General features: G+C 32.4%; 1 protein-coding gene and 1 long non-coding RNA gene across 5 annotated transcripts in view; both read left to right on the top strand.

Annotated features, from left to right (window-relative positions):
- The first annotated feature begins 1243 nt into the window (after window positions 1-1243).
- The window catches only part of LOC124433918, a 42620-nt gene continuing 16626 nt past the window's right edge, over window positions 1244-27237 (top strand). The window contains exons 1-13 of one of the 4 annotated variants that reach the window (XM_046983772.1): window positions 1244-1386; window positions 1569-1716; window positions 1797-1918; window positions 2104-2312; window positions 2388-2580; window positions 2671-2765; window positions 4276-4348; window positions 4719-4940; window positions 5095-5133; window positions 5325-5459; window positions 5598-5694; window positions 6291-6515; window positions 7443-7904. In XM_046983772.1, the coding sequence (XP_046839728.1) occupies window positions 1324-1386; window positions 1569-1716; window positions 1797-1918; window positions 2104-2312; window positions 2388-2580; window positions 2671-2765; window positions 4276-4348; window positions 4719-4940; window positions 5095-5133; window positions 5325-5459; window positions 5598-5694; window positions 6291-6515; window positions 7443-7768 (1947 nt within the window). In that variant the 5' untranslated portion in view covers window positions 1244-1323 and the 3' untranslated portion in view covers window positions 7769-7904. Of the gene's footprint in view, window positions 1387-1568; window positions 1717-1796; window positions 1919-2103; window positions 2313-2387; window positions 2581-2670; window positions 2766-4275; window positions 4349-4718; window positions 4941-5094; window positions 5134-5324; window positions 5460-5597; window positions 5695-6290; window positions 6516-7442; window positions 7905-11842; window positions 12052-12154; window positions 12348-12417; window positions 12513-12960; window positions 13034-13847; window positions 14070-14444; window positions 14484-14577; window positions 14711-14865; window positions 14974-21613; window positions 21643-22492; window positions 22581-22899; window positions 22980-27237 lie in introns of those variants that run through there. The other 3 variants (XM_046983798.1, XM_046983790.1, XM_046983779.1) reach the window with 3 other exon arrangements.
- On the top strand, window positions 25457-26818 carry LOC124433994. The gene is made up of 3 exons (XR_006944669.1): window positions 25457-25494; window positions 25790-25873; window positions 26181-26818. It is a non-coding gene; the product is annotated as an uncharacterized LOC124433994 (long non-coding RNA).

Genomic DNA, 27237 nt, shown 5'->3' with positions numbered 1-27237 from the left:
CGTTGCAATAACTTCAACCAAATCAATGTGGTGAAATACGAGTCGAAACGCACAGGTTTCCAAAATGCTTGTATTACACTCACTCTCGAATTCTTATTGTCACTCTTTCCATGTTCGACAATCAAATGTACATTAAGACATCTCGACGCTTTATCTGGCATTTATCTGCTTATTTAACAGATAAAACTGGGAACACTTTTATACTAATCAGCTGAACTCTGTTAAATTATATTAGAAAATGCGCAGAAAAGATGTAAATTTCACGGTGAAACTGGAAATAATTTGACTAACGTAATCCACTGACCTAGTATCATATAACAAAGTGTCTGTAATTTTGTACCTGGGATAAAGTGACAGCGTGGTAAAATGATATGCTCAGTTTTGCTTATAGTAAAGAACATTATTTTAGGGACTGAATATTTCAATCAAAACGTGGTTTACTTGTAAAACTTCACAGAAAGGAAAACAGAAGTATGAATTTGAAATTTTTTGAAATCATCTTCAAATTTTACGATAAATTTTGTAAAAATGAAGTACAATGTATATTTTATTGATTATGTTAATTTGTCTTTGTTTGAATATGTCTGTGTACAAAACGTTATATTAAGCATGCCAAAAATTTAAACATAATATCTTAATATGTATTAGAATATGCGCATATTAAACAAACAAATGTCTTAAACCGGACATCTTTTACGTTTTTCTATGTGAAATATCATTATATTACAAATCTGCGTAAACTTTTAGTTCTCATAACTTAATTGACGAGCGAAATGCAGATGCCATTGATGAATATTGGTTTTATACGTTAAACATTCAATTACTAAGTACATGTAAATGAAAATAAGCTCAGTTTTTAAAGAACTGGTGTCTTTGATTAATTGCATGCTAAAAAGTTTTCTTTTGGAAGATTGACTATAATTTCTTCATCAAAACGATATCAATAAAAATTCGTGAAAGTTTACAATACCCTATATCACAAAGATAAACTAAATATCGTGGAAACTTTCATACGTGCACAAATTCACAGTACAAATAATTATACTCAATTATAAATAACTTGTATATGTTTGTATAAAGTTTAATTTAAGTTTTAGTGCCTTGGTTGCTTTTTCTCCATTTTAAACAATTGTATATATTTATGTTACCTGTTCAATAACAATAATATGTTTTCAGTATACAATTGTCAATATTTGTCGACATGTATGTCATCATCTTTTTGTTATAGCGACATCCGTCTCAGCTTGACAGGCAACAAAAAAGGAAGATGCAATCCCAGAACTCACAAAAACGTTTTAACGGCATTTCATAAAGAAGAAAAAAATGAAGAGCCCGTATTTTCTTCTCGCAATTCTCCTTGGAATCTCAGGAAAATCTCAGTCTACGGTAACAAAAACTGTTTTAACGTTTTGTACGTTGATGTTACATCAATTTGATTTTTTCCTAATGTAAATGTAGCTAATGTCTATTGAAATGTGAATGGTAAAATGACATATTGCTTTTATTAAGTTACAAAGTAAAACTATACCAGCTGAGCAAATGAAAAAAATTGTTGAAATTCTTTATAGAAAATCAAGGTCGTTAAAGGAAACGACCCAGGACCATGTTCAAAAAAAAGCAGTGGAAAGATGACGTTGGTTCGCGATCGACAAAACAAACCTAAACTCTTGATGTGTTCTAAAGTTAACGGTATTTTTGGATGGAGAACAATAGATGGTGTGTATGATACAAACTTTGGATTTGTACATTTAGTTCAACAAAATAATAAATATAAATTACGTAAAACCATTTATCAGGTTCTAGTTCTCCAGGAGAATTTTTTGACCCTGTATACGACTGCTCAACCATATTGGATAAAGATCCAAAAGCTAAAGATGGATTTTATTGGATAACACTTGGAGAAAAGAAACCGAAAAAGGTAAATATATAAGATCAATGTGATGTTCACAGATCATGTAGCAAAACTATAGTATCTTTATGGATTGTAATCTTCCAGAAAAATCAAGAACTTTCCTTTCATTCGTTTATAAATACATTTTCAAATCTATTGTCGGTTGTAAGACGTAAATGAATTTTTAAAATTCCAGATTATTTTCATTAAAGGTTTATTGTGACATGACAACTGATGGTGGTGGGTTCATGTTGATTGGTCGAAAAAATACATCCGTTACATGGACAGTACCATCCAACAGCAAAACCGTGGAACCATTTGGTGAACCTCATTGGATAAGTTCATTAGGAGAGGCACCGATGGTTGATTTTAGAGTACAAATGGCAATTAAAGATGATTTTAAGACAACTAAAGCTCATTGGTATAAAAATAATCTCTTTTGGGAGCATTAATTTTTCATAGAAAAGCAAATTTTAGTCGATGTCATTTATTTTAGGTTTTACAGATTTCAAAATCCACGAAAATTAAAAAATCTGATGATTTACAACAAAGGAGGCTGTACAAAAACATCACCTGGTATTGGTGACGTTAAATTTGTAAAAGATCTGATGACTGAAAGCATTGTGACAACAAATTTTCGTTGCTCAAAGTTTGGATTGGCACACAATGAAAGAGCACAGTTTGGATGGGTATGAAGAGAATGATTTAAATGGTTGGTTCATATCAACGATATGAACTTTTAGAATATGGTGTGATTTCTGTCCTCTTCGTGTTTGTAGGCAAAAATGAACGACTGTTTAAGCAGACCATGTCCTTGGGGATTTGCTTTTCACCACAAATATCCCCTTCAAATTGACTTTTCTGGAGCATTCAGGTAACAACATCAGTGTAATTTGAAATAAAAATCATTATCCATACTATAAATATATATTTACACAGCGTATTACAATGTGCCCTCCCGGCTATCACCATAGCAAAATGGTGACTCCTGCACTTAAGACTCTGGACGTACGGTTACACGTTGCATGGATTATATAATAGAGTCACCAGAGTGTTCAAACCTATAAAGGTGAGCTTTGCATATCACGAACACGGTGAACGTCTAACACCGAACACACGGCGAACACGGTGAACGTCTTTTTATCTTACGCTCTTCTAATATATAGAATATTGAGCGCTCTTTTATCCAGGATTATTATCCGTAATATATATATATATATATATATATTATTATGGATAATATTCCTGGATAAAAGAGCGCAATATTCTATATATTAGAAGAGCATAAGATAAAATGAACTAAAATAAAATGGACAATTGTTTGCTGTCGCTACTCGGAGTTTCACGCCGTAGGGCGATCTTCAGGCAACTGACAGATAATATTTTATTTGCTGACTATATACATCGACTAAAGGTGTTAAGTTACATGACGGCATGCACTAAACATATCGGAACGTTTATTTAAAATGTTCTTTTTACGTCCTTTCAGGATTAGTAGCCTTTCTTCAAGGCAAAGACGGCAGGTTCTATGGTTTTTGTTCGGAGGTGGAAGTTGTTTGATGTAGTCCCATTTAATGTTGTAGTTACGTTTGTTTTCTTTCAGTGTCCACGTGTATTTAGAAAGTTCTGTCTCGTTGCGGTATTTAATGTTCGTAATTGATTTAATGTGGTTTCGATATCGTGTCTTAAAAGCGCATGCAGTAACACCTATATAAGTTTTGTTCGTTGTTGTCAGTCGTTGTCACGTCGGCTTTGTAAATCACGTTGGGTTTCAGGCAATTGCCATTTGTCGGGCATAGGTGTTTCTGTCTGCAGTTACATTTCTTTGGTGGGTTGTTCTTGTTCTGGGTTGTGTCTGCTAAGTCTTTTAAAATAGTCTTGTTGTGTCTGGTTATGAAATGTTTTCATGTAGCTGTAGCTTACGCGTATTGTGTGTCGGTTGAATATCTTGGAGAGTATAGTATTTGGTGGGAAATGTTTGTCGATAAGTTGTAGGAAGTCATGGGCGATGTGTGTTTTTACGTTTTGCTGTATGGTGGGTTAAACCAAGTGACGTTACGTTCTGTTGTACGTGGTGTTTACATTGATGTTTGATGGATTAAAGGTGAGTTGGGTGGTGAAGTTGCTTTGTTTAAGAGCTTGGTTGTAAATTGGTGCGGCATTTTCGAAGGTGTCTTTGCCAGATGAGATGAGATGAAAATTGAAATACAGGAACAATTTTCAACAAAATAAATAGCTAGTTTTAGTAAAGGCTAAACATACTAACTTAGGAACTGCATGTCAATGAAATTTAACGTTAACTTTAACATTTTTCAAAAATTCAGCTATATTTATTAAAAAACTGCGAACAACAAATTACTTTCATGTATATTATTTAAAATTAGCTACAGCACGACAAATGCAATTTCTGGTATGGAGTTTGGAGCGACGGCATTGGTTGGATGTGATAACAGGAAGGTTTTTATTTTACTTTGTGCACAATTTCATTTTGATGAGCAAGTTTAAGTTGTGTAACTGAATCATAAAGTGTAGTGCGTAAATTAATGGAGACGAAAAACAGCGTATAATACTTTTAATAAATCCGGCTCTCGTTTGAACAAGGTCCACTAATCTATAAATTAGAACAAATGCTATGCAATAATCTTTATCTTTTGTCATCTTTTAAACAAAAATTATCTGTTCATAGGCAATGTTTATCATCCTATTTTCCTTATTAAGTAATTTTATCTTGGAATGCACAGCTTCATCAGTTACATTCAGTAAACGTAAAATAAACAACGTACAGGTTATAACTTATTATTTAAAATAAATTTTTGCTTTTATATAGTGCTGTGGGTGTTATAGTCCTAAGAATGGTAAGAAAAATTATTGTTTTAAAGAATGTGAGGCAAAGAATGGCGGAACAATTAAGAAAAATGTTTTCACTTGGTTTTGGGTGCGCTCTCGTATTCCTACAAGAAAATGGAGGAATTGTATGGATTACAAAGTTATTAAAAATGGAACTGCTGTTTGGTACAAGTTACTGGGTAGTAATGAAGTACCTGTGAAAGTATGTTGTTTGTGTAGTAGTTTTCATTAATTGATTAGTTTTTGATGTTATCAAAGAGAAATGACTACACAGAAATTGTGGAAGAATTTAATATATTGGTTTTCCAATTTACCTAATATCTTTCAGAACTACTAAAGTATCTTTACATTCACAGGGTCGTTGTACAAAAGATGAACTATTGTTTTATGAAGGAGTAAGTGATTTGTAGTGTGATATAGAAGTAAAATAATACGTTGTCAGCTCTATTGAACCTTTCAATTGGGTAAACACAATAGTAGCTATGATTTGCTTGTTGAAATGCTCATCAATGTTGTTTTCATTGGACCATCTAAATCTGATGTTAATTTTTACATAGCTACTTGTATTTAATCTTTTTTTAAACAGATGATTGTTGTACCAGATAATAACACCTTGAAAAAAGTTCCAAATATTGAAGGAATGATGGTTTATCGTAAAGACAAAAATAAACTTTATGTTCAAGAGGACAAACAACTAAAGGCATTGGCTGAAGAAAAAAAGGTAAAAAATCTTAAAATGTTTTATGAGTAATCATGAAGTGAGAGAAATTGCAAAAATTCATGCTTTTACAGAAATTTGCTCAATGTTTCGGCACATTTACATGCAGATTTTTGTTGATTTGAAAAATACATTGTGCAGATCCTTCAGACGTTGAACAAAGATATCTCTAAGCTCCAGAATGAAATCAACACCATCAATGCTACTTTGGGAAGAGGATTTATTTCCTTGCTTTTTTGTATGTATTCTTTATATGTAAAATTTTCACTATTTAAACTTTAATTTAAAGGACAGATAATTTTTAGCTCCCAATTACTGAAAGTCTTGAAATTTTGAAGTCACAAGTGTAAACATGAAATAAAAGCAATTTGCGTAGCACTTTTCAACAAGATTGACAAAAGTGGCATAGAAAGCGTCAACGAGTGCCTCGAGATATGTCCCCCCCCCTACCATTTCAAATTTAATAAAAAAAGTGCCCTTTTGATTTGTGAGAAAAAGGCATTTTTTTAGGAAAAAAAGTATCCTTTTTAAATGAAAAACTGCCCCCAAAAGGCTTATGTCCCCCAACTTTCTCTTGCTTCTTACGCCACCGAATGACAATGATCTAAACAGTAGCGTATATTTGAGCCGAGCTTCTTGTCATTCTTCCGGAATGGGGTAACACCCCCCCCTCAAATCTGACAACATGAAATTTTTGCTATAATAATCGTTATTTGAACATAATATTGAATGATTTCTATTGTGGACCGAGCGCCCCCGAGCCCCACCTCCAATACACCCCCGTCTAAATCACTTATGTCACAAACAGACATAAACTGAATAATCAACATTTAGATGATATCTCAGCCTCAAAGATACTCAGACGGGAACCAGAAAGATTTTTAAAACAGTTAAAGACGTGGTTTTCCTTTGATAAGTTGACTTGTTGTTGGAGAGCCTCCATTGATGGATGGGATTCTAAAATTTTCCACTCAAGATGTGACAATCGAGGAAAAACAATAACTTTAGTTAAAGTTGGGAAATACATTTTTGGTGGATATTCAACCTATCAATGGGGAGGTAAGTTTTAAAATCATTCGTTGTGTTTATGCAATGTGGCTAGTGGTTTATTAGTGCTGTGCACCGAAAATTTATGCATGAAATTTCAAAACATTGAAAATTTTTTGTCAAAGTGAAAACAAAATTTTTTCTTTAGTTTCAATTTTTCGTTACACAAATGTACATGATACGAGATTACGTTTTTAGTACTTAAAATGTGACATCATACAGTCACCGTGAGTCGCGGCAATAGAAGCCTTTCGAAAAATTTTGATCAACAAATTAGCTCACGTTTATCAATTCATCTACGCTCCTCAAAGAAACTCTTTGAAACTCTTAACTTCCTATTTCGAATTGACCAATCGAACAATGTGTTTTTTAAAGTAACCAATCACGTCAAAGCATTGTGAGTCACTCCGCTTCTGAAAGAACCATAGGCAGTCCACAACTACGGGTTTTTTCTTAATAAATATGAAATAATATTCCTTTCTTACTCCTGAGTAACCTGGTGAAAAAATTGCCTCGCATTGATCAGCGTTACCTCCATCAACGTAGCGCGACGTTCTTGTGATGTGAGTCTTATCGGTTTAAAAAGTTTTTTTGATGAACTCCGTAGATCAGTTGTTAAACGTGAGCTAATGTGGGGATAAAATATTTTCGAGACGATTCTATTACCGCAACTGTAAATTATGATGGTAGTTAAAATTGGTATTTGGATCTGGAACAATCCGTCAAAACTTCAGCTTCTTCTCTCGCCATCCTGCTTCGGTGCCCAGCACTAATTTTGACTTTCCCTCAAATTTTGTAATGGTTAATGCAAAATGTGAAGTTGAAGTGAGAGCAATAACGAATTCAGTTCTGGTGCTGCAATTTCGTGAAATTTTGCTGATGAGCTTTGAGAGAAAATATCGAATGAGCTTAATTTTCTATGCTTGTTTATATTTATAGGTTCAAGTGGAAGTTATCGAACAAGTTCCAGTAATTACATTTTCTCACTTCGTAACAAAGACAATTTAAGTCCATTTAGATCACCAGTTTATCGTTACAGCAACAAGGCCATCTATACTAACCCTGGCTATGGACCAACGTTTGGAGGAGGGCATGACCTCCACATTGCAAGCAACGCAAACAAAAACAAAAATTCCTACACCCATTTTGGACACACCTATCGTCCTCCATCTGGTTACAGCTATGGCAGTAGTAACACCCAAGCCCTTCTTGCAGGTTCATATACATTTACACCTGATGAAGTTGAAGTTTATTATTATGTTTAATGTTTCACGTGAACTTCACATGATCTTCATAATTATCAATTCAGAAATGTAGCCACGATGTAGTGTTAAAGTAGATTTTGTAGATGTAATTAAATGTTGTCTTCATTATTTCTATCATAATTATCTTTCATCAAAATTTTATTTTGTTTCTTTTTTATTTTCTCGCCGAACTCTTTTACAATTTTTTTATTATTTTCTTTACTCACTCTAAGACTTCAAAATCTCCTCATAACTACTGTAAAAGTTCGTATTAAAGAGTAGCTATGATTATAAAAAATGAGAAAATTGAGGAGATTGTGAAACGGAAGTAACATTACTATCACCCAATAATATTGTGCATCATTTGACTTGCTCAAAAAAATCTGAATATTTTGTTGTGTAATGTAGACTGCATGATAAAGAAAAAATTATTTTAATTAAAACCATTTTAAAAATAGCCTTTCTTGCCGAGAATTTAGTTGTAGTTTCCTTAACATAAAGTGATGTACTCATAGTTTCATAATTATTTGCATATAATTTGAAAAAGATGACAGAATATTTATTTAATTTTGTAATGTAACATTGGAAATTGATGAAGATGTAATGAAATCGTTCCTCCATAGTTTAAGTGACCTTAGTCCAAAAGTAAATGGATTAGAATTGAACAAGTATACATGTAAGGACTGGAGAAACTGAAACCGAAACAATGAATCAATGTTTTATTTCCAATGTTATAGACCTCTTCATTCAAAAAGGCTTTCTATTGGGAAGCTTCGTTTTCATGAAATATTCGGCAAAGCAGCTTTACAGGTATAGCTTTGCGTATTGTAACATGTAATAGAAATGTCTATACAAAATGAAATATGTATTAATACCAATATAGCAACCTTATCATATTGGTCTTATTGTGTTTTTGTGTGAAATTTGTGGTGTTTGACTGTGTCCATGGATGTATAAGAAAAACAAGAAATTCAAAGAAGTGCTTTGTGAACTTTGTGAAAACTTTGCCAAACCAGTTTTAACGGCGATGTCAGTACAAATATGAAAAGTGACATTACCTAGAATTATGACTTATTTGCATGTGAAACGAAAGGATTTTGTCATCTAAGGGAAAAGTGAGTGACAGATAGGAAAGACGGGGAAAATTACTCTTCAGATATATCTTGTGTCAAACACACCATAATATGAGTGAGTGTGCATGGTTAATGCTGAGTTAAAATTGACTTTTTCAAACCATAACTGGTCAAGTTACGTCTGATAAGGATATTTTTATACTTACCAAAGAGTTGAAGACTTACGATTGCCAACGATTAGTTATAGAATCGTTGCAATGAGCGTTACAGAATCTCAATGTTGAAAAACAAGATGAAACGAAAAGGTTTCTGATATATTTTTAATGAATATTAAAAATGACACTCAATTTCTATTTTCGATAGTCAATGTACATTTAGACAAACTTGAGACTACATGATTAATTTTTGTTGTAAATGTTAAAACGCTAATAAGCTGAGCTCTGTTAAAGATAAACTAGAAAATTTACCAAAAGGATGTGAATTTGTCAGTGAGACTGGAAATAATTTAACTTGTGCACTTTAATCACCTAGAATAAAGTATCTGTAATTTTGTATCTGTCATAAATTGACTTTGTGACAGCCTTGTAAAATAGTACGCTCAGTATTGCTTGTGTTTTTGTGTCGTTCAAAGAATATTATTTTAGGGAAGTATTTGAATTAACCGTGTTTTTTGTAATGTACAACTTCATCGACAGGAAGACTGAAATATAAATTTAGAATGCTTTGAAATGATCTTTGAATTGTTGGATAAATTCTATAAAAATAATTTATCATGTAAATTATGAGATAGTGTGTTTAAATTTTTGCCATGTTTAATATAAACGTCTTGTACCCAGACATTTTCAAACAAAGAGGAATTAACATAATCAATAAAATTTTCTCTTTAAACGTGCATTGAACATTTAAGTACATGTAAATGAAACACTTATTGTTGTGGAGATTCTGATGTTGATGTACAAAGTAGAGTGGCTGATCTAAGGTAAGTCAGAAACATTAGTGAAAATATATTTCCAGTTTAAAATACTTTGGAGTGAATCCTATTGGTAGAATTTTAGTGTTAAATATTCTTTGAAAATATTTAACCAACAGCGTTGTTAAAAACGTCTGACGAATTTAAAATGAGCTTCTATAATTTATTTTGACCTACCTTATAGATCCCCTACTTTAAACAACAAAGCAGTTTTTATGAAGAACTGCTTTCCTTGATTACTTGCATGCTAAAGTGTTGTCTGGACTGTCGAATGCTGTAGAAATAAGTTATTATGCATATTTCTCTTCGTGCATTTTCAAAAATGTCTGAGTGCAAGACATTAATACTAAGCATGACAAAAATTAAAACATATTAATTACATCTTAATGCATGGAATATTTATTGAACAAACATATGACTTTTACAATTAACCTGACATCTCTTACTTTTTTTTATGAAATATCACAATGCCACAGAAAACTAAATACTAAGTAAAAAATTTTTATTCGTCATGACTTGATGAGGGAAATGCTGAAGCCGCTAAAAGATGTCGTTTTTATCATTAAATATTCAATCTTTAGTCAAGTACATGTAAATGAAGAACGTGCTGTTGTAGATGCTCTGTTGTAAGTGTACAAACACTGTAGACAATGATGTATTTTTCACAAAGAACTGGTTTCCTCGATCAAATGCAAGCTAAAAAGTTTTCTTTTTGCAGTTTGGCTTATGTCTTGATTGCTTGATCGAAACGATATCATTAAAAATATGTGCAAAAACTTTACATACCTATATATTGCAAATACAAACTAAATATCATGGAAAATTTAAAACTTGTACAAATTCACAATGCGATGATTCACATACTTCCCAAAATTAAAATGGTCGTATTTAATTTTGCTTTTAATGACGTTATTGTTTACAGTTATTGTCTGCAGATTAATATTTGTGATAAATAAGTTCGCTGACATCAACTTCACAAATTACAATTATATTCATTTATAAATAACATGTATCCAATTTATTTTAAGTTCTAACATCTTGGTTGCTCTATCTTTATTTTAAATAATCGTATAATTACACTATACCTGCTTAATAATAATTATTTGTCTCAGCATACAAAAATCAATATCTGTCGACATGAATGTCATCACATTTTTGTTATGACGATTTCCGTTTCAGCTTGGAAGGTAACAAAAAAGGAAGGTGCAATCCCAGAGCACACAAAAACTTCATAACGGCATTTCATAAAGAAGAAAAAAATGAAGAGCCCGTATCTTGTTCTCGTAATTCTACTTGGAATCTCTGAAAAATCTCAGTCTTCGGTAACAATTAAGATTCTACAGTGACAATTTTGCACGTATCATCTATTTGATTTTTTCCTAATGTAATGTATATTGAAATGAGAATGGGAAAATGACATATATTGTCTTCATTGAACTACAAAGTAAAGTTAAGTAGAAAAATCCAAAAATTTCTGTCGAAATTCTCTTTAGAAAATCAAGGTAATTAAAGGAAACAACCCAGGACCATGTTTGAAAAATAGTAGTGGAGAGATATCGTTGGTTCGTGATCGACAGAACGAACCTAAAATCTTGATATGTTCAAAAGTTAACGGCATTTTTAGATGGAGAACATTGGACGGTAGTCATAGCTTTCCAAAGTTTGAGTCGCTACTTTAAAGTCAACACAATGATTTCTAAATTATACACTATTATTTATTAGGTTCTAGTTCTCCAGGAGAGTTTTTCAGCCCAGTATACGACTGCTCAACAATATTGGATAAAGATCCAAAAGCTAAAAACGGATTTTACTGGATAACACTTGGAGAAAAGAAACCGAAAAAGGTAAACTAAACTTCAGGGCGATGTTGACAGATCATGTAGCAACATAAAGTATTTTTTAAAGTCATTTTTCCAAGTAATAGTAATTTTTCACAATCAAAATCTACTTGTCTAGTTTTTCTCGCTTATTTATAAATAAAGTTTCCAAATATTTTGTCGGCTGTGGTCATGAATATTTTTTAGATTTCAATGAGATTATTTTCATACAAAGGTTTATTGTGATATGATGACTGATGGTGGTGGGTTCATGTTGATTGGTCGGAAAAATTCATCCGTTACATGGACAGTACCATCTAACAGCAAGACAGTGGAACCATTTGGTAAACCTCATTGGATAAGTTCATTAGGAGAGGCTCCAATGGTTGATTTTAGAGTACAAATGGCCAATAAAGATGATTTTAAGGCAACAAAGGCTCATTGGTAAAATTTGAACCTCTAACTTGTATCAAAATGAATCGTTTCATCATCAATAGTTTTTTATTTTTTATAAAGTTTATTTTTAATAAAATCTTATTTAATGAAGGTATTACAGATTCAAGAGTGCAAGAAAATTGAAAATATTGATGTTATCTAAGACAGGGGGATGTGGGGGAACTTCAGCAGGAATTGGTGACGTTAAGTTAGTGAAAGATCTTATTACTGGAAATGTTGTAACAGCAAGTTTTCGCTGCTCTAAATTTGGATTGGCTTACAATGAAAAAATGAAATTTGGATGGGTGGGTCTTTTAAATGATTTATTAACATGTGAATGTCAATACTAGTCTTAATACTTTTGTCCATTTGCAGGCAAATATGAATTATTGCTTGACTAAACCCTGTCGTCGAGGATTTGCTTTTCATGACAAAGTTTCATTTCAAACTGACTATTCTGGATCATTTAGGTGAGAAATTGTAATTTTTCCCTTTTGCAGTACTTTTGTTATTTACAAGAATACACATACACAACATTTATGAGCTTAGTAAATGATTATTATTGAAACGTGCAGATGAGCGGATGATATTATCATTTTTCAGAGATTGAAAATAAAAATGAGTAAGAAAAATTGTTAATTGAAGCTTATGTACTTGTCTTTATACTATTTTTGTGATACAAAAATTTTATCACGGTTATCACCTGCGGGATTAAACTTTAATTTTAACACGAATAAATGACACAATAACCTTCAGTGATTGAGGAGATGAATCTCTATTGAATCTTATTTTAGTAGAATGACATTGGGAAGACTGTGTAGCCTTTAATGTTATTAAATAGCCTTATATATCTTTATGAAGATAGTGATTTTGACGTAGGGGTTGTTATTTCTTAACATTATTTAATAATTAATATAGCTACAGTGCAAAAGATAACATTTCTGGTATAGATTTTGGAGCGACGGCATTGGTTGGCTGTGACAGCGGAAAGGTTGTTTAGTTTTGTTCATTTTTGTTTACTTATCTTGGCAGTTTTTATGTTTTTATTTTGCAGTTTGTTTTTAAAAGTACAGAAAATTGAGCATACGTTCTTTAAAGTGTCAAACAATAGGCATGAACTGCAATAATTTGTAATTATTTCTATCTGCACTGTGTAAAATGTTCAAAGTTTTTTTAGTAGTGGACCCAAGGTAAGTTACAAATCACTACAGTAGATAATTTGACGTCGAAATACCGTAATGTATAATTGCCTTTTGTTAGAAATAACTGAAAAATATTTTAGAACCAAAATTGAACAAACAGGATTATTTTTAAAAAACTTTGAATTTTAAATATTGCTAGTGCGATTTATTCTGACTTCCCCTCATCCTCCACCTGCTTTTTACTTACTTTGTCGAAATATAAGGCCATAAAACGCTAAAAATAAGAATTAAGAGCAAATTTTCCAGTCACGCTTGACGTTTCTTAAGTTTTTTGGAAATTAAAACATTGTTCCAAAGCATGAATTCATAATTCGACAAAAAAAGCTTGCCAAAACAATGAAAGTTTCATGAAATATGCTTACTGTATAAATTTTTTAGTCACAACTGTTCTATATTAAACTCCTTATAGCACAGATTAAATTAGCTAATCAAATGAAAAAAATTCACTGTTAAATATTTTTCCATTACCAAATAGTGAAAAATTTATTTGTTATGTATCTTTAATTGTTTATGCTGATTATTACTGATTATGTAACTATAATTTAAGACTTTATCTGAGATACATGCAATATATTTAATATATTACCGCATTACGTTATGTAGTGCTGCGGATGTTATGGTCCGAAAAATGGCAAGAAGAATTATTGTTATAATAATTGTCAGGCAAAAAATGGTGGAAATATTACAAAAAATGTTTATACATGGTTTTGGGTTCGTTCACGTATTCCTAAGAAAATATGGAATAAGTGTATGGATTATAAAGTGATGGAAAATGGCGCTTTCGTGTGGTACAAAATCATTGGGGACAATGAACTTCCAACAAAAGTATGTTTTATACAGTTATTCAAATTGATGATGAATAATTTTTGATTAACGTTTTGAAATTTGCTGCTACACAGAAAATGCGATGATTCTGCGATATCAGTATTTCTTAAATTACCTCTAGCTCTTATGTAAAGTAAGTATGTTAAAATTGGAAAAGAAAATGTATATCCCCTTTTCTCAGTCTTATGTAGAAATTTTTAATTAGTCTCAGTGCTTTATAATTTTTTATGATATTGTAAAAGGATGTTTTTGCTCGAGCTGATCACTCATTGATCAATATTTTATTCATAATACATTATAACATTGAATAATTATATCAAGTTTAACAATTGTAGAATCATCCATAGCTACAAATATCAAATTTTACATTTTTAGGGTCGTTGTGAAAAAGAGAAACCTTTACTTTATCAAGGAGTAAATGCGTAACTTCATCACTTCTTTTATACCTCTTATGAATTCCATTTGTGTTTTATAATGCATTTTCAAATTGATTTCCTGATTTAAATAGATGATTGTTGTACCAGATAATGAAACTGCAAAGAAGATTCCAAAAATTGAAGGGATGATTATTTATCGTGAAGATAAAGAGAAACTTTATGTCCAAGGAAATAAGCAGTTAAAAACATTGGCTGACGAGAAAAGGTAAATGATTTTAATGCTATTTGAATACTTCGGCAATGTTATGCTTAGTAAAAGAAATGAAAGTAAAATTTTAAGAGTTTTGAAAATGTGATTCTGCATGAATGATACACTTTTCATTCTTTTCATAACTTTCCATGATAATGTTTTATTGTTCAGGTTCTAAAGATGCTAGACAAAGATGTATCAAAGCTTGAAAGTGAAGTAGACTATTTAAATAAAACTTTGGACAGCAAATTTCGTTTGGTGTTTTCCCTCGTTTCTCGTAAGTATTTCTTTCAATCATTGAAGCTCTATTGAATTGTTTCATTTTTTTTGCAAATGATTGTGTAGTATGATTTTAGTTACTAAATATTACACCATAGGCTTTCTACAGCTTAAATGCCTACGATATCTAAGTCGTTCCTTTAAGCAATACATTTACTATCCACACGTTCATTCAAGTGTTAATTTGTTACATGACACATGACCAGTGGCAGCGCCAAGGGGCATAGACGAGCATTTCTCCCACTAATTTTTTTGCTTTCCCCCGTTTGCTCAACCATATCTTTTCAACATTGTGTATAATTAGTTTATAATTTTACACAGGGACGCCATAACGTCAATATTGGGGGGGAGCAAATATTCATATGTGGGTGTTTTGCCTGATTACATTCTTTAGAAATCAATTGTATTTTAAAAGCTGTGACTATGAATGTATAAACATTTGTTTCCCCATTTATCCACGCTCTGGCATGTCTGGTTTTATATGAATTTTTCCATATTGATGAAATTACATCAAAGAGTTCCTTCATGCGTATTACACTTGAATTACGCTTTCCAGCGGTTTCTGCTTCTTTACTTTTGATCTCTGAGAGCAAAATGGGCAACAAAAGTTGCATATGGAAATGATATTTTCTGAACTTCTTAAAGTCGCTAGAATTTCCATTATTCTTCCAATAATTACAGTTGGCTTCGAAAGGACATTTAGCCAGTTCAAACTGATAAAGAACCATCTCAGAACGACAATAGCAAATTGAAGACGTACACATTTGTCAATTATCAGCATTCATAGGAAACAAGCCATGAAAATTGATTTGTAATTAGTTGTTTGACTAGTTTATTTACAAGTTGCCAAATAGCTTGTTTTTTTTTAAAGTGGCACTTTAAACCGTTAGTAGAAATCTTTACGATTAGAAGTATATTTCTACTTGTCGTGGAATAGGTTGTGTTATATCGTCTAAATATCGTGTTATATCTTGTAAATTTGATGTTAAACCGTACTTTTATTGGATATTTAACCATCTTATTGTAGCAAACTTAAATCTACGAAATCGGACACAGTCTTGTCTCCCTCCCCTTCCAAACATCTCTTTGCTTCTCAATCACTCAATGCGCAGTTGAAGGACAAAGTGATAATATGCTTGACTCTTAAAGTTACAATTTTCTGTCCACAATATTTCTGAAATATTTACAAACAATATTTCATAGGTGAAATTTCAACTTCAACAATTCTAAAAGGAGAACCAAAAAACTTTCTAAAACAATTAAAGCAATGGTTTTCATTCAGTAAATTGAAATGTTGTTGGAGAGCCACTTCTGATGGATGGAATTCTAGAATTTTCCACTCAAGATGTGACTATCGAGGAAAAACTATAACTTTAGTTAAAGTTGGGAAATACATCTTTGGTGGATATTCAACACATAATTGGGGTGGTAAGTTTTTAAGACTAAATCAGTATTTTGCTTTTTTTTTTTTGCAATGCAAATGATTTGTCTTTGTCTTAAAACTTTTTACTAATCATACATGAAGTTAGGAAATTGCATTAAAGTTAAGTGTGTGGTTCTTGTGCTGAAATTTCATGAATCAGTTACATTTCGATTGGAAGCAGAAATATCAAATGTTCAAATTGCAACGGAAATAGTTATAAAAATAGGTTTTATAACTACTGTAGTTTGAAATTAACAAGTTAAGTAAGTTTATTTGTACTAATAGGTTCAAGTGGAAGTTATCACAGCAGTTCCGGTAATTACATCTTCTCCCTTCGTAACAAAGACAATTTGAGTCCATTTAGATCAGCCATCTATCAAAACAGCTACAATGCCATCTATACCAGCCATAGTTATGGACCAACGTTTGGAGGAGGACATGACCTCTACATTGCAAACAACGCAAACAAAACAAAGATTCCTACACCAATCTTGGACACACCTATCGTCCTCCATCTGGTTACAGCTATGGCAGTAGTAACACCAAGCTCTTCTTGCAGGTTCATATTACTTTACACCTGATGAAGTTGAAGTTTATTATTTTGTTTAACGTTTCACGTGAACTTCACGTGATCTACAGTATAATTGTCAATTTAGCCACGTATATCATGTAATGTTTAAATAAAATTTGTATATCGGCTGCCAGTTGTAGTTGAATGTGGTTATTTCATACATCATAATGACATAATTATAATTTTTTAAAATTTGTCATATTTTTTGATAATTTACTATTAAATTTTTTATTTTTGTCTTTTGCTTTTTTGTCAGTTTGCAGAAATAAATAATTTTCAACACATGTTCTATTTGCAAAACACTTTTTAGACTTAAGTTAGGTAAAATCAAAAGGTAGGCAGTAAAACTAGATAGTAAATGCTTTATATCAAAGAATGTGAAGTCGATGAGCACTGTCATAATCACAATATCATAAGTAACATGCATAAAGGCAATAAATACGTTATCCCTGTAAAAATTATCTCCAAAAATCACACTTCTACCCAAAATAGGCCGTTCAAGAAAGTACTCTCTGTTGAACGACTCTCTTTGTTGTAAACCTGCGTTGTGACATAGTTTGAGAATTGAATTGATTGAATTGCAAAACAGTTATAACTTCCAAACCATTCTTACTTACTATTTGCAAATATCGTCTTTCTGTTTTTGTTAGGGGTCGGTTTATTTAAGGAACTACGTTAATTTACAGTTGTGGCTCATCTTTTAGAATAATATGCTCCTCAAACAACTTCAGAACAACCATCACAAACGGCCATGGTATTTTTTGTTGTTTGGTATGGAACTAATGCAAGTGCAGTTGTAATGCTTCCTTCAGTTCCTCAAATGTCTGCTGCTGCTCGCTTGTCCATTAAAACTTTTCCTTTTAACTCAATAGCTGTCCGAGAATCGTGGTACTTATGCATTTTGACAAATATGCAACCATTTGTAGAAATAACCTCAGCTCCTCAGTTCAGCGCATGTTTTTACGGCGTGGACATTTCAGAGGGAGAAGAAGGCTTTATTCCCTCGCCAGTGAACGATTGACTGTGGAATTCGAGTTTTGGTTAGTTTTTTCTAACTAGTATTGAGATTTTCTGGTGACTCACCAAATTCTCATCACTCAATGTTTGTAAATTTATCGATTGAAATTTTTTCTCCACCCCGTTTCCCCCCACAGATATATATATAAAACTGGATAACGCAACCTACTTCTGGTGTCTAGAAAATTTTGAAGCCAATTTTTGACAGCGGCGGCCATATTGGACAGTCCACTTCTAGTATATATTTTATAATGAATATTTCTTGTAATATGCGTGTTTGCTACTTTCTCATTCCAAAATCATGCCAAATGTTTTATTATGATAGCTTTACAGTGCGGAGTGTTTGACTGAGTCTGAGGGTTCTGAATCCAATACTTTCGACACTTCCGACCTTGAACGACATACCTTGGCGAAATGATTACGTTTGCTTCATGACATACAAAAATATCTGCACGATATTTGAAATGATGACACACGGCTACTTTTTGCAGCGCGTGCATGTGATGGTTACTGCTTGCTACTGCGGATAATCGATTGCTTCTTTTTTTTATAATCAAATCGTTGAATGCGTCTGACGTTCTGCTCAATGACGTGCTTCGACTTAATTTCTTTCGCTTGTTATCGAATTTCCACATCGAGTGTCGAATTTTTCAGCATTTCCTGCCTATGCCTTGATTCTAACGCTATTATTTATCACTGTTTTAGTTAAATGGTCTCGTGAGGCTTCGTCTTTCTTTTCGAAACTTAGAAAAGGGTGCTTTTTGTAGCCAGTAGCCATTGGCACGTGGTGGTTGGGTGCTGCTATATCGAGTATAAATCATTGACAGCTGCCATTTAGCACAATCTGCTAAACACAACATGTAAGATTTTTTTGCATCCTTTTTTCATGAGAGCTCTATGTACCAAGAACTAGGCAAGTCCAAATCACAAACTTGAAAGTAACGCTTGACGTAAGTTTATTTGTATTTGTTGGATATTTGTTGCAGCAAAATGTTCGCTAATAGCTTGGTGAATTTTCTTCAAGAAACACTAAGAACTTTTACAATTTCAATTAACCTGTATACGCGTGCCTGACATTATCAAACTATACACAAATAATGTTTTTTTATCTTTTGACTCCTCTAACCCACATATTCTTGTTTTTATTTGAAAAATGTCCGCTTCTGATGCATCATACACTATTTACAATACAAACAAACGCTGTTTGACTTCCAGGTCAAGAGAGTAACTTAATGTCACTTTTGCCTTTTGATTTTTACAGTTTCTTTTCTCGTCTTAATTCTACGGTTGTTCACATTGAACGATCTACATTACTACTACTAGAGCTAGTAGAAGAGCCGTTGGACATTGGTATAAAATAAATAGATTGTCTACATTCTGCACGCCCAGGTTGAGTCACGAAAATAACCCACAATTATTTAGCAGCTAGTTTTATATTGAAAACATAAAAGTTAATAAGTTCATACAAAGTTTACAATCACTGATGAACAATAGAAACTTTAACCAAGTACTTATTCTTGAGTAATTAATATGTAACCGGCCAAATCTTTTACCAATAGTTACATAAAGTCATTTTGTCATTTTTTTCTCTATGAATATCATTGTGAGCTACTGTTTACACAACAGTGTATGACCAAAACATTCCATGCATACAAACTTAAAAAAATTTATAGAAAGGTGCAAATTGTTTTAGACTTTAGTCGTTGTAGCTATATTACCTTTCACGTGTTACACTTAAAAATAGTTTTATCATTCTTCTCTTTATAAATTTCTCGAAAAGGAGAGTGTGACAGAGAACACCGCACATGGGCGCACCGAGAAGTTTCCTGATGCTCTAACAGGCCAGTCCGCCTCTATACAGTCTCGTATACATTTTGAAATTAATTTAATTTTATAAAATTATAATTGACATCCACAAAATGGTGTTTTCAATGACAATTTACAAGGGTATGATGAAATGTTTACAGATTTTTTAATCTACAGTACCAAAACTAATTCAAATAAATGCTTGACCGTGATTGCATCGTTGTCAACATACAGTCTCACTTCTTTTCACTTCGTGGTTAAATCGTGGGCTTCGCACAAAACACGCAAGACGAAACAAACCACTCGCTTATAGCTCCTCGGCAGAGGCTTAGTCCAAGCAATTGCACGCAGCTTTCAAGTGGAGCTAGGTTAGCCTTTGAGAAGTGGCTGGTCAAAATAGGAAATGACTCAAACAAAATCATTCAAAATCTTCGAGCTGGTTGTTTAAATAAATCTTCCTTATGCAGCGTGATTTTTGTTCTATGTCCTGTGTTATTAGATTGCAATCATGAATAAGGGTCATAAAAGTTCTGTTAATATATGGCAGGAACCGCAAAGAAAAATTGTCAAATAAACATTGAAGTAAAGTTTGCTGCACGTACACGGGGCCATTTGTCACAAATGTTTTTTTAAATAGGTATTTGCGAATGTCAAAGAAAATTTTTTCGTCTTTTAAGGAACTAAATTCTTTGTATAAGAAGAGTACTTATTATGTACATTATTAATTAACAATGTATGCGTTCAAGACATTTATATGCATGATGATACATTTAATGTACAAGATGTTTCATATTTGATGTATAAGAGCAGAAATATATTGCGACGAACTAATTAACACTTAACTTGATATGTTTTGAGTTTTTCCTTTTGAAACTAAGCCTTATTTCAGTGTCGCAAATTGAATAAATCTTTACTAAAAGTTTCGTGTACATTTTACTTGTGTTAACTCTTAATGAGTAAATTGCTGAAGCTACTGAATATACTGATAAATGATTGGTTTTATGCATCAAAGATTCAATTGTTATTAAGTACACGTAAATGAAATGTTTTATTGTCAGTGCAAAAATCAGCTACAGTACGACAAATCCAATTTCTGGTATGGAGTTTGGAGCGACGGCATTGGTTGGATGTGATATCATGAAGGTTTATTATACTTTGTGCATTATTTTATTTTGATAAATAAGTATAAGCTGTGCAACTGAATTACAAAATTTAGTATGTGGATTAAAGGAGACGTAAAACAGCGTGTAATACTTTTAAAATAGTTTACACTGCACAATTTTACCTCCATGGCTCAAGCCCAGTTTTCACTAGCGACATAAGCATAAAGACAAAAAAAGACAAAAGAAAATACAAAAGAAGGCAATGAAGTGACTGACACAAGCATCAGCTAAACGTAAGCATAAGCACAGCAACTTGACATAAGCATGAGGTAGAACAAAAACAAATTGAAAAGAAAATCGTTTTTCTTTTATTTCCTCCAGTCTCTGGAGGATTTGCTTCGCTTTGTTTTATCGTTTGTGCTTATGTCGCTAGTGAAAATCTTAAGCAGCAAAATAACCAAATCCTACTCACGTTGAACATTGCTCACCAATCTATAAATTAAAAAAAATGCTAATCTGATAATCTTTCTTTTGTCATCTTTTCTACAACAATTGTATGTTTATAACTCGAGCAATGCTTATGAACATCAAAAGCAATGTTTAATTTCCTTTCTTATTAAATATACTGAATACAATTAAAATGCACTTCTTACGTTTAACATAAAATAAACAACATACAGGTTATAACTTCTTATCGAAAAACTTTGCTTTTATATAGTGCTGTGGGTGTTATGGTCCTAAGAATGGGAAAAACAATTATTGTTTTAAAGAATGCGAGGCAAAGAATGGTGGAACAACTAAGAAAAATATTAATACATGGTTTTGGGCGCGCTCTCGTATTCCTAGAAGAATGTGGAGGAATTGTATGGATTACAAAGTCATAGAAAATGGAACTGCTGTGTGGTACAAGTTACTGGGTAGTAATGAAAGTACCTGTGAAAGTATGTTGTTTGTGTGATAGTTGTCATGGACTTAATGATTTCTTTACGATGTCATTTGAGAGAAAAAAACTATATAAAAATTGTGCAAGAATTTATAATAAATTGGTTTTTCAATTAGCGAATATCTTTAGAACTAATAAATTATCTTTACACTTACAGGGTCGTTGTACAAAAAATAAACCATTGTTTTATGAAGGAGTAAGTGATTTGTTGTGTGAAATAGAAGTAAAATAATACGTTGTCAGTTCTTTTGAACTTTTCAAATGAGTTGATACGTAACACAATACTAGCCATGATTTGCTTGTTGAAATGCTCATCAATGTTGTTTTCATTGGACCATGTAAATATGATGTTAATCTTCACTTATTTACATAACCTTTTACTGAAACAGAACATTGTTGTACCAGATAATAACACTTTGAAAAAAGTTCCAAATATTGAAGGACTGTTGTTTTATCGTAAAGACAAGATATACTTTATGTCCAAGAAGATAAACAACTAAAGGCATTGGCTTAAGAAAAAGGTAAAATATTATCAACTGCTTCAGAATGAGGTTAGGGAAAATGAAAAAAATTTATTGAACTATGGCAACTATATCAGTATGTTATCCTGCACATTTTGCAAATTTTGCTTTATTAAAACTATTTATTTTGCAGATTCTTCGGACGCTGAACAAAGATATTTCTAAGCTCGAAAATGAAATCAAAACCATCAACGTTACTTTTGTTACCTCATTCCTTTCTTGTACATATTCATTATCTGTAAAATATATAGCATTGATGACTTTGAATTTCGATTTAAACAAAGGTAATATTTAACTCAAAATCACAGAAAGACTTGAAATTGTGAAATCACGAGTTTAAGCATAAGATAATAGCAATTTGCGCTGAAAAGCATAGATTGACAATAAATTAAGTCACTTTCTTATGTCACAAACAAACATAAACTAAATAATCAACATTTAGATGATATATCAGCCTCAAAAATACTCAGACAGGAACCAGAAAGATTTTTGAAACTGTTAAAGACTTGGTTTTTATTTAATAAACTCACTCGTTGTTAGAGAGCCACTTTTGATGGATGGAATTCAAGAATTTTCCACTCAAGATGTGACAATCAAGGAAAAACTTTAGTGAAAGTTGGAAAACACAGTTTTGGTTGGAGTTGTAAGTTTTTCAGTAATTCAATGTATGTTCATGCAATGGCCATGCAGTGGTTTTTTGTGTAAAATCTTCGAAAAATTATGGAAATGTGAGACTGAGATGTGAGAACAATCATGTAATCGGTTATTGTACTGTGCCTCCGTAAACATTTACAACGAACGAGGAGCGGGAATCTCAAAAATGCTGTGTAATTAATCTCTAAATTTAATTTAAAATATTTCGACTTGCTAATTTATAGGACGACTTTGCAAACAATAAAGAATTCATTACAGTTCATGTTTATAAATCATCTGGACAAAGAATTTATCATCAGGGTAAATTATTCATTTTGTGTTTACTACATGAAGTCTTGTCATTGCAAACGAAACTAAACAGTTTTGTTTTTCTATTTGTTGTAAAGAAAACTGCTACATTGAAGTAATAAAGATCAACAGTCCTCATTATCTTGTTAAATTGAAAGCGGACAAGACAACTAACACGTTCACGTTGGTGATTTCACAATATGAAAAACACAACACGATTCACTATACGTTAAAGGTTAAAATAAATGAATAACTCCCACATACTAGTAAAATCATATGTTTTAGAATTGCCAGTTATTTGATGCCTAACTTTTTCTTGTATATTACTTTCTACACGTGAACTTAATGCACTTGATAAATGTGGCTTATCTTAGTGAATGAATTGTTATTTTTTTATATTTTTCCACAAACAGGAAGAACGTGTAGTATTGACAATGGTTTCTGTTTAATGATTTGGGTTTTGTGGTTAATTGCTTTATTTTTCTCTGAAATGCTGATACCGATGAAAAAAAATTTTATATCTTGTTTTAGCTACTTATGCAGGAATAACAAATTCTCCCTGTAGATTATCTCTTAATTTTGTTTAGGTATTTTCTAAAGCTGATTTTAAAATTTCACCTTTCCCAAATCCTTATATCTGTCATAAACAGGTAAGTACGTACTTCAAAATTGAACTATTGCAAGTTAATTTGTCTAATGAAATGTTTTATGCATTGCACCAATCGCCGTTTTTTGACTCAGTCCTTTTATACTGCTGCTCAGACACTTCAATCTACATTCCAGTATAGACTGTGTTTTAGCGTAGACTGCGCTCGTCTGTTGAGTAGTTGACTGATGATTTTGCTCTAGTGTAGACTGTGCTCCAGTTTAAATTGTGCTTTTGCCCTAGAGTAGACTGTGCTCCAGTTTAAATTGTGCTTTTGCCCTAGTGTAGACTGTGCTCCAGTTTAAATTGTGCTTTTGCCCTAGAGTAGACTGTGCTTTAGTTTAAATTGTGCTTTTGCCCTAGTGTAGACTGTGCTCCAGTTTAAATTGTGCTTTTGCCCTAGAGTAGACTTTGCTCCAGTTTAAATTGTGCTTTTGTCCTAGTGTAGACTGTGCTTTAGTTTAAATTGTGCTTTTGCCCTAGTGTAGACTGTGCTCTAGTTTAAATCGTGCTTTTGTCCTAGTGTAGACTGTGCTCTAGTTTAAATTGTGCTTTTGTCCTAGTGTAGACTGTGCTCTAGTTTAAATTGTGCTTTTGCCCTAGTGTAGACTGTGCTCTAGTTTGAATTGTGCTTTTGCTTTAGTGTAGACTGTGCTCTAGTTTAAATTGTGCTTTTGCCCTAGAGTAGACTGTGCTCCAGTCTTAATTGTGCTTTTGCCCTAGTGTAGACTGTGCTCCAGTTTAAAATGTTCTTTTGCCCTAGTGTAGACTTTGCTCCAGTTTAAATTGTGCTTTTGTCCTAGTGTAGACTGTGCTTCAGTTTAAATTGTGCTATAGAGAGGACTGTGCCTCAGCGACGACTAGACTGTGTTCCATGGAGGTCTCTGCTTTGGAGAGAACTGTGCTCCAGTGAAGACTGTGCTTCAGTATAGACTGTAGTCCAGCTTAGACTGTACTTCATGGAGGTCTGGGCTTTCGAGAGGACTGTGCTCCAGTGTAGACTATGCAGGAGTGCAGGTTGTGCAGTGCAGTTTGTGCTCTTGTGGTATAGACTGTACTTTTTGGAGTATTATGTTTTTGAGAGGAATGTGCTTTTTTTTAATTTGCTCCTCCGTAAACAATGTTATATATGGCTGGTTATGAAGCCTTAAATGTCATATTGATGTCGTGATCGTCAATATTTCTATTTCTTGCCTTTCTGACCGAGAACTGTACATGAATAACGTTTTCTTTCAATAAAGCTTACTGTTTCTTTGCCTTTCTGACCGAAAACTGTACATGAACAACTTTTTCTTTCAATAAAGCTTTCTATTTCTTTGCCTTTCTGACCGAGAACTGTACATGAATAACTTTTTCTTTCAATAAAGCTTACTATATAGTTGGTATGATTTTTTTATGCAGGAGACAGGTGAATGGAAAGGCAGTACGGCTGGTGGTTGTGCAAATTATTCTGCAACTTTTGGAAATAATCCCGTATATTTCTGTGAATTAGAGGAATCAGCTTCTAAAAAAACATTGAGTGTTTGCGTAAAAATTCGTGGCCCTAGGTATGAAAAAAGTTAACTGGGCGACAATTGTAACGTTTAATCTGTTAGTTTGTACCTTTTGAACAAACGATATTTATGAATTGAAGCTTGGCTTCAAAATCCCACACGTACCGTGGCGATTTTTAATACAGAGCATAATGGGAAAGTGCTTATTGGAAATAGCAATTTTTACTTTTAATCTAATAAAAAACACCTTCATGTCCATACTGATGGTATATTTATGATTGTAACTGGGATTTTACCAATTTAATGCTGATATGCTGTACGTATAACTTTGAAATTTTTTCTTTCCAAGGCCATATGCTGTTGGTTTTACTGTTATATCTCTACGTTCATCTGGTGGCTCTCCCAGTTTTAGAAAAACTGTTGATTCATACAGGTACGTACAGTTGACTGAAGTTTTAGTTTGTGTAATACTATGTTTGATACATTTTTAAAAAGACTTAGAGTCAGATTATTTAACAAATATAATGTGGAGTTGATGTACAATCTGTAATTATTACTATATGAAAATCTGTACGACTTTTAACTTGACGCTAAGTCAATGACATTCAAATCTTGGTAAAGCTCTGCGTGTGCAGAGAAAGTATGGAATGCAATTTACATAGGCATACGGAATTCTCTTCAAAGAGTTAACTTCCCTTTGTATACATTTTCATATTATCTTCTCATACATACATTTTTAGGACTGGGTTCAACGTCCTCGAGATGTCTGATGTACCCCCCGGATCATATCACATTATTCCTACGACATTTCAACCGCATTGTGAGGGTCCATTTATTCTTGAAGTATCCTCCTCAGCCAAACTCACTCTCAGAAAACTCTGATGTTGGTTGTATTTCATAATTTTAGTGATATTTTTGTATTTGAATGCATGCATATGTACATGGTGAACATCGTGATAGGTTCCTGCAGAAGACTAAAGTCTGTAAACACGATATTATTTACATATGTCATGCAAACATACGTCGCAATTTAAGTTTTCTTGTGAGAGGAAGTCGGCATAAGATTGTGGTTATGGTAAACAATGATATCAAATATATCATTGGAGACAGTTGTCTGCGAGAAATAAAATGTTTCTATCAAAACGTTATAATTTTCTCAAGTTTTAAATCAAAAGCTAATAGATCCTCTGTTTGTTTTAAAATTTAAGAGTAAAATAACCTCTAAAGCTATAGTTTATTTATCTCTAAGCTTAATCTTTGTATTTGCTGAAAATAGACTGACACATACATCAAGCTGTGTAGTGGGTTATCATGTCCACTATATCATTGTAAAAATTTAAAACTGAATTTAGATTTGAAATTAATGAAATTCTTTGAAGAACACAATGATTAAAACCATTAATTGTACAAATAATTTTCACCAGTACAAAGTAAATGATTTAAGTCATCAATGGAATGTTATTACGATCTCTTTCAGATGATCTAAACGCTTTTGTCGTTTGTCTATATTTGAAATATTACAGTGTCTTTGTCGCAATTTACTAACTGTATCTATTTGAATGGGTGAAATTACTTGTTTAAATGCTAGTTAACCTGATTAAACAAGAAAGTTAACGAAACAGTTACGTGACAAGACTGTGTTGAAGAGACAGTTATACCTTAAATTGCAGATATATATTGGCAACTTTACTCTGGCCATCTTAGCAACAAAACACAAAAGATTTTTTCCGAAATTTAGTTTTGCTTATATTGTATTATACTTGAAAAAGAAAATGAAAGATAACGCCCAAATGTATT

Source organism: Xenia sp. Carnegie-2017, unplaced genomic scaffold, assembly GCF_021976095.1.
Source record: "Xenia sp. Carnegie-2017 unplaced genomic scaffold, XeniaSp_v1 HiC_scaffold_1, whole genome shotgun sequence".
NCBI lineage: Eukaryota > Metazoa > Cnidaria > Anthozoa > Malacalcyonacea > Xeniidae > Xenia > Xenia sp. Carnegie-2017.
Note: the sequence above shows the minus strand (reverse complement) of the source record. Positions and strands in the feature narration are given on the sequence as shown.